This window comes from Gossypium raimondii, chromosome 1 (assembly GCF_025698545.1).
Source record: "Gossypium raimondii isolate GPD5lz chromosome 1, ASM2569854v1, whole genome shotgun sequence".
NCBI lineage: Eukaryota > Viridiplantae > Streptophyta > Magnoliopsida > Malvales > Malvaceae > Gossypium > Gossypium raimondii.
Genome location: NC_068565.1, coordinates 14,393,164 through 14,401,631, shown reverse-complemented (window position 1 = coordinate 14,401,631; position 8,468 = coordinate 14,393,164). Strand labels below are relative to the sequence as shown.

The 8,468-nt window shown below is 29.1% G+C and overlaps 1 protein-coding gene across 1 annotated transcript; it reads left to right on the top strand.

The window, feature by feature from the left end:
- The first annotated feature begins 890 nt into the window (after positions 1 to 890).
- LOC105783540 (uncharacterized) lies at positions 891 to 2,348 on the top strand. Its single transcript, XM_012609063.2, has 5 exons — positions 891 to 1,011; positions 1,088 to 1,277; positions 1,356 to 1,562; positions 1,659 to 1,850; positions 1,965 to 2,348. Exons 1-5 carry the CDS (start codon positions 929 to 931, stop codon positions 2,130 to 2,132), a joined length of 840 nt encoding a protein of 279 aa, XP_012464517.1. The 5' UTR covers positions 891 to 928; the 3' UTR covers positions 2,133 to 2,348.
- The last annotated feature ends 6,120 nt before the right edge of the window (positions 2,349 to 8,468 follow it).

Genomic DNA, 8,468 nt, shown 5'->3' with positions numbered 1-8,468 from the left:
AAATAATAAAGGCAATATTCAATGTTTAGAATTTTGAGAAATTGTGTCCTAACGTATTGGGCTGCGATTTTTTTCATCTGACTTAAACAATTGAATATCATTTTAAACTTTATTGCACGAGTTTTCAAACAATCTCATTTTTAAGGAGGTGAAATATCATGCCCTAACTCATTAGGTATGACATTTTCTCTCTCTGAAATGAGAGGGTCTTAACATGTAATTTGATTTATACAAGTTTTTAATACAAGGATCGTATTTTGAATCTCTTTAAAGTTTTCAATCTTCGACACTAAGACATTAATTAATCAACTAGGTACCAATTTTGGGCGTTACAAGGGTGCTAATCCTTCCTCGTACGTAAAAGACTCCTGAACCTGTTTTTCTGAATTTAGTGGACTAAAATCGCTGTTTTAATAAAATTAAATTATTTATTAAAAAGAACCACTTTTCAAGGTGGCCCGATCACACCTTATCAAAAAAGGATTGGTGGCGACTCCCTTGTTCGTTTTCATTTTAAAAATCCAAGTCGACCCCGTTTTATCAAAAAAATGGTGTCCAACAATATTAATAAAATAATTTAGGTTTATATGAATAAATATCCTCTACGCGCCTACTTTCAAAATGGGTGCCATTTCTTATATGCTTTGCTCTTATCCAAAAAAGCCGTCCGTACAAGATTTTTATATTTAAAATTAATTTTTATTATATCAAATTAAATTATTTGAAAAAAATCAGTGGGTATCGTTTTGGGTAACGCCATTTGGTTTCTTAAACCATTAAAATTCACTGTTTAAAATAATAATGATAAAGCAAAGTGCATGCATAAACGTAAACAATACCACCAAAAGAAGAAAATTTGCAGTCTCTTCTCTATTGTTCCATCATTCTAGAGTTTTAACCAATCCACTCAATCCCAAACAATTGAACCATGTGTATTGCCGCTTTTATTTGGCAAGCTCATCCACTCTATCCCCTTCTTCTGTTACAAAACAGAGATGAATACTACAACAGGTATGTTTCCATTTCACTTCACTTATTCTTCTCTTTACTATATATATCTCTTATTTGTTTATGGGTGGAATTGAAGGCCTACAAAGGCACTTGCATGGTGGGATGTTGATGGTTGTGAGATACTGGGAGGAAGAGATGAAGTTGCAGGAGGGACATGGTTGGCTTGTTCAAGACAAGGCAGAGTTGCTTTTCTTACCAATGTTTTGGAGCTTCATCACCTTTCCGGCGCCAAGACCCGCGGGGATCTCCCTCTACTTTTCTTGAAGGTATTTATATGCCCTTGAAAAAAATATTATTCAAGCAAGCTCAACTAACAATAATGGTGCCAACTGTTGTTGATACAGAGCACAAAGAGCCCTATGGAATTTGCGGACCAACTGCTCACAAATGCTCATCAATACAATGGATTTAACCTCATAGTGGCTGATATTGCTACCAAATCGATGGTTTATATCTCCAACAGACCAAAGGGGGAAGCCATTCACATTCAACAGGTTTCTCCAGGTCTTCATGTTCTTTCAAATGCCAAGCTTGACTCACCCGTGCCTAAGGTACCGTACACTATTATCTCCTTTACGCAAAAAAAAAAAAAAAACACACAAGTACAAGGAATTCTTCAATTATTACTTCCAGTCTTCACTCTGCAGGCTCTGCGGCTACGTAAAAGCATTAGACAGATGATGAATAAATATGGCAAAAATGAAGTAAACGTGAAAGAAATGATTGAGAAACTTATGAAGGACAAAGTGAAAGCTGATAAGAGTAAGTTACCTGGCATTTGTGCTCTCGACATGGAATTCAACCTTAGCTCCATATTTGTTGAAATGGACACTCCTCAGGTAAAATTTCTAGTTCTAAACCACCCTTCTATTAAATTTATGAAAAATAACGTTAAAGCTGATAAAAACCTAGAGTCGTTTTAACTAATATATCATGCGTTTTGTGGGATTCAGGGGCTTTGTGGGACAAGGAGTACAGCAGCATTGACCATACGTGCTAGTGGGGAAGTTAGCTTTTGTGACAAATATCTTGAAAAGGGTGTGTGGTTTGAGAAAACCATCAATTACCATATCCAGAATGAAACAAGGGATTTTTCTGAAGTTAAATTGAGTATGTTGTAAATGGAGTGATGTATGGCCGAGTGCCTGATAAAATGTTATATTTTGCAAGGAAGGACCTTGCTGATTGCTAAGCTGCTACAGCACGAGTGCCTGATAAATGTTTATAAATTCCCGAGAAACTTAAACAACATCAAAGATAACGCAGAGAAAACCCCGTAAATGTCCTTTCTGAAAGTAGATTATGCAAAAACAATCAAAACCCATTGAAAACAGGAAACCAATCAACCAAAAATAACACATCACCTACAAAATACTTTCATAATTAATAAAATTTATTAATGCCTTTCATTACTTTTTATTAATTATCAATTTTGTAACTTATATTCTTAAAATACTATAAATAGAAACCTTTCAAAATTATCTCTAAAATTCCTTCAACTAATTTTCTTTACTTAGCCTTATCGGTAGCCACATTTTCTTTTTCTCCACCTTACCAATCATCATCTGCCATTATATTCAATGTTATCGAATTTACTCCCGCCTTTCTCTCTACTTTCTTCCGGCAATACTTCCTCCATCAAAAAATTCTCTATAAATGACTATATATGTAATAGCTGTGTTCCTATTTAACTAAAAAACAAAATTCCTACCCATATTTTGCAACATCAATTTCATAACTAAAATAAAATAATAAGGATGACTTTGATTTACAAAATCTGAGTTGGGAAAGAAGAAAAGAGAAATAGGGATAGTTTGGGGGTGGAGGCGATGAGATGAGTGAGTCCATCTTAGCTTAGCTAATTGTGGCATGGGACATGATCTGGAATGTGTGTTTTTAACTTGCCAACTTACAACCAATAAATTAAAAGTTGGCCAACTCCCATTTCTTTCTTTGGATAATATTTAGAAATGGTGATGGGATTGAAAGTATTTCACTAAATTCCATATCATTAATTAGCATTTCAATGCTAATGAATTTTATTTATATTTTAAATAGAAATATATTCATAATCAATTATATATGGTATATTTATTATGACTTGCAAAATTACATTAGCTGAATTTAATCATAAGCAGTCAAACATGCTAATGTAAGTGTTAATACTATGCAATTACGGTTTAACTTAATGGATCTTAATTAGTGTGTGAATTTCATGTTTTATGAATAAATCCTTAATTTATACCTATTCAATGAATAGGTTATTGGTCTAAGTTTGAGGGTCTGTCCCAAGTTGAAAGAATTTGAGTAAAAATATTTAACTCAAAAAATAGGTTTAGGTAAAAAAAAAAATTAGACTCGTTTAAAATATGGGTCATATTCGGGCTTGAACATTTGAAGGCCTGAGTCTAGCCGAACCCAACTTTTTTTTCTTTTAAGTTTATAATATTTTATTTCTATATATTATGTAATTTATAACACATAAAAATTAAATCTATAATATCACTTTGTTAAGAAGACTATATATAAAATAATATAATTATATATTTTTTTTAAAATAATATGGGCGGGCTTAAAATGGAGCTGAATCATTTATTTACAAATATGGGTGAATTGCATTAGCAACTACTTATTTGAGTGCTCAAGCATGTAATGTCTTTTATTATTTTATTCAATCAAGTTGATGCATCTCAAATAGTAAAATTTTAGAGGCAATTGACAAGTAACAGAATATGCGGACTACAATTAAATGGTTAGAGATTAGAAAAATATATATTATAACACCCTATTCTTATCCAATCGTTGGGTTCAAATTCCTTCTTGAAGTAACTACAATTTCATTTAATATCAAATAATGCTGCAATTTCTTTTTATTCCTATACTCAATTTCTCATATTTTTCAATATTTAGCATCGAATCAAAATCTAATTTCATATTATTTTATTAGGGATCTTGTGCTTTTAATCAATAACATAATTTCTTAATAGCTTTCAATTTAATCTCAAACGTTAAGATTAACTTTAAACTAATTTCACAATCTTCTAATACAAACTTAATGAAAAAGTCATAAATTGGAGAATCTGATACATGCTATAAAAATCATGAAAGAAAACCTCTCTTACCTAAACTAGTTTGGATCAAATTTTGATAGAAAGCTTGGACGGCACAATCTAAAGGGAAAGATGTTCATCTTATTCTCTTTCCCACTTGTTTTTGTTTTTACACCCATAATTAGAGATAACTAAGCTTAATTAACTTTTCTTAAAGCTTCATTCATAATCTAAGTTTAAGCTAATTAAATCAAGATGGATGGATTAGTTGGTCCCACCCACTAACTATGGTCCTCAAATATTTTTTAAATTAAAATTTAATAACGATTGTATTTTTATATTTTAATTAGTGATTTTTTCGATTTAATATCTTGACTGTTTTCAATTTTAAACACATAATTTCACCAACTCATGTTACATAATTAAATTTGGAAAACATCTAAAATCGAGTCCTTACAAATATATATTATTAAATTGAGTGTGCTAATAATAAGTACATGGACTTGTTTAACCATGCACAATTTTCTTTGGTTGAATTAATATTCTAATTAAATGAGTGATGCAGATTTTTATTATGTTTTGCCCAATGCATTAAAGACAATGTTTTTGAAGGTGGTAATTGGATTTGGACTTCTGCCGCATTACAAATCATGAATTACCATATAGCACCAAAAATTGAGAAATAGAAATTTCATTTGTGAAATATAAGTTCAAAATTTATCCATTTAATTTTTATTTATCCTAAGTAATTAGAGAATATTTAATATTTTTAATTAACTGTATTATCTATTTAAATTTTTATTCACAATTTAAATTAACATGTTTTATTTTAATTTTGTATTATTATTAGTTTCAAACTATATGCTTCATTATTTTTAGATGTTATTTTGAAATGCACACGTGATTTTCACATGTATATGCATGTGATAGAACTACCGTGCATATATATAAATATATTACTTATAAAGTTTTTGTAAAATGGACAAGTGATTGAATTGAGAAATTTAAGACTAGTTGAGTGTGGATTTTATATACTCTATAAAATTACCACATAATTTAGTATTTATAGTAGAATGATCCATTTATAACAATGTAAAATTAATATGGTTTTACATATTTTCATAATTTTTCTACGATTAATATTTTAAAAATTGAAATGTTATATAATTCATGTAAGATCAAAAGTTTAGAGTAAATTAAAATTCTAACTATTTATTTTATATAAAAAGAAACTTTCAACCAATAATATTTTAGAACGATATAATAGAGATTATATGTATAAAAGATGCAATTATATTGATAATTTCGATGATTAAATGATTGAAAAAATTAATAAAAGAAGAAATTCTATGGCAAAATTATTGTGCCTGACAAAAGAGGGAAAGGATTTTTATGTAAAGAGATGATAAAAAGTATGAGTTAACACTATGGTGCAGGTAGACGTATAGGAGTAGCTCATACGCCGCCGTTTGAGGCCATTTCATTTTCTACATAGAATGCCTCAAAATTGGTTGTGCCAAGGAATTGTGAGCTGTGACTAATTTAATTAGCCGCAAAATAATGCATAAATAAATATATATTTATTTTTTAAAATTCTTATAATATTATATCTATAACTATTCATACCCTTTCCTCAATTTTTAAACAGGAGGATAATGTGTTTTAACGATCTGCAACAATGTCGATGCCAATCAAGCTAAGACTCAACCGAAAAATAAATAATATCTATTTATACAAAATGATCAAACTTGTGATTATTAAATTGCTATTTTGAGTGAATAAGAAAAAATTAAAATTAAAATTACTGAAAACAGAATCAAAATAAAACATCCGTTTGAAATTGCTTAAAATAATTAAATTCCATTCATCTATTTTAATTTATCAACATTCAATCTTCACAATTTCGTTTACACTCTCACTGACTAGAAAACCAACAAGTCAATAAATTAATAAAACCAATAGTTTAACAGTTCATATCGTAAAAATCAACAGCTCAATGTCATGCGCTTTTTAATATTTGGATTAATTATTAAGTTCTTATAAAGTACAAATGAAATAAATAAATAAAATTTTCAAAAGAAATTAAAAGAATTGCTTAAAACACACATATGATGATGGCGGTGGGGAAATATTAATGGTGCTAAATTAGGGTTTTATGATGTAGATTCAATTCGATGGCAATTATGAGAAAGTTAAAAGACATCACATGGAATCGACTTGCTCGGCCTTATTAGTGGAGGATGATGCTCATAAAATCAATTAATACTTAATATAAATCAAATAAATCATTTTTCATCTGTCAAAAAATACCTCTCTCGATTTCAAATTTAAATAAATTACTCCTTATCAATTCTGAAAGTGGGTAATTAAAGACAATCAATCACAGCATTAATGTTTTCATTCAATTATACATGAATTTGATTGGTATAATACTAAATTTCACCCTCAAAATTTACATATTCTATCAATTTGGTCCCAATTTAACAAATTTATCCCGCAACCTTCATGTAAATGTTGAGACAGAAATTTGTTGAATTTTTTGGAATCAAGGTTAAATTGACAGAACATATTAGTATACTAATCGAAATCATGTACAACTAATGGAAGGCATTAACGTCGTGATTAATTGCTCATTTTCAAAATTAACAGGGTTTAATTTGCTTCAATGTGTTTTGAAAAATATTAGTTTACTCGTTTTTGAAATTGAAATAGATGGAAGAAGTTTTTTACCACTGGAATATGTTTTTCTTTTATATAAACTAAATTAAACTTAAATAAAAATGGTCTACTGGTACAGGAATGCTTCGGTTCTCTTTTGTCTAAACATATTTTATTATTTCAGGATTTAATTTAGAAAAAAATAAGGGGTAAAAAGGAAATAGTCCAACTTTAGACTACGGCGGCGTCTACGGTTTGTAAACGGGAGCCTACGCGAGAAATATATTCTTATCCATTCATTTAATTCATTGGTAAATTCGTAATTTTTTATTTATATTTAATCTGAAAGCAGATTATTTTTTTAGAATTTTAATCTCATTATAAGTTTTTATCATATATACTCTCCTCCCCAACCTTTAAATAGAAGAATAATGTGTTTCGCGAACTCACGTCATCCTGACAACAATATCAATATTAATTGAATTAAAACTCAATTCACAATAATGATTAAAATTTTCTTTCTCTATAAATATGTTGTAAACCTTTATTCGATAATGTATAATACTTTTGATGTCAAAATAATGCATTAAAATTTATTCAACTGTCAATTTAAGTGGAAAAATTGGAGATGAAATTTGTAATTAAACCTTCTTTAATTTATGTCCTTTTCCATAAAAAAAATTTCTTAAAAAAATATTAAATGTTGGAAAGTGGTTAAGAAAATCATTAGGATAAACTACCAAAATAGTCATTTTTGTTTGCCTTAGGTTGCATTTTAGTCATTTATGTTTGAAATGTTACGTTTTAGTCACTTACGTTATCGTGTTGTAACATTTTAGTCACTGAGTCGTTAATTGTCGACAATGGTGTAACAGTAAGGTGATGTGACACGTTAAATCATCATTTCAAACGAAAATTTTAGGTTAAATTTTACAATTGGTCCCTATATTTTTCATTTTCAACAATTTAAAAATTTTCTTTTATGTTCTTCTAACTATTTTTTTTCCATTCTCTTATGCTTCTCCCTCTATTTTCCTCCTTTCTTCATTTATTTTAACATAGTTTTTCTATGCTTTCCATTTGTAACTAGTCCACAAGCTCGCCTCACTCGAAAAAATTAAATTGTTCTAAAAAATTAAACGTAGAAAAATTACGTTGAAAGAAATGGAGAAGTGAGGAAAACAAAGGGAGAAGCATAAGAGAATGGAAAAGAAAGAAAGTTAAAAAAACATAAAAGAAAAAAATTAAATTGCTTCAAACGAAAAAATATGGGGATCGGTTGTATGAATTAACCTAGAATTTTTGTTTGAAATGATGATTTAATGTGCCACAGCAATTTACTGTTACACCGTTAACAGAAACTAACGGCTCAGTGACTAAAATGTTACAACGTGATAACATAAGTGATTAAAACGTAACATTTTAAACATAAGTGACTAAAATGTAATCTGAGCCAAACAAAAGTGACTATTTTGATAGTTTACCCAAATCATTATTATTAATTTATAATTCATCCTCATTATTGATTAGTGTCACTGAAGCAACGAATTTCATTGGGTTTGGTAATGGATGAGAGTTTGCTCAAAATCTTCTCCATTTTCACTTACATAGTTTAGGATAAGCATGTTAAAAACCTATGTTATATCCATAGAAATTGAAGGCTATATTTGTTATCATCACAACAAGCGCAAGCATTGTTGGGGTATATCCACTTCTCTTAAACCACTACAATGTACAAGTAGCAGTAAA

Excerpts from the sequence above, each read along its gene's own strand:
- LOC105783540 (XM_012609063.2), top strand. The coding sequence starts at position 929 with ATGTGTATTGCCGCTTTTATTTGGCAAGCTCATCCACTCTATCCCCTT. Across the intron at positions 1,563-1,658 it reads TTGACTCACCCGTGCCTAAG|GCTCTGCGGCTACGTAAAAG; the intron begins GTACCGTACACT and ends TTCACTCTGCAG. Across the intron at positions 1,851-1,964 it reads TTGAAATGGACACTCCTCAG|GGGCTTTGTGGGACAAGGAG; the intron begins GTAAAATTTCTA and ends TGTGGGATTCAG.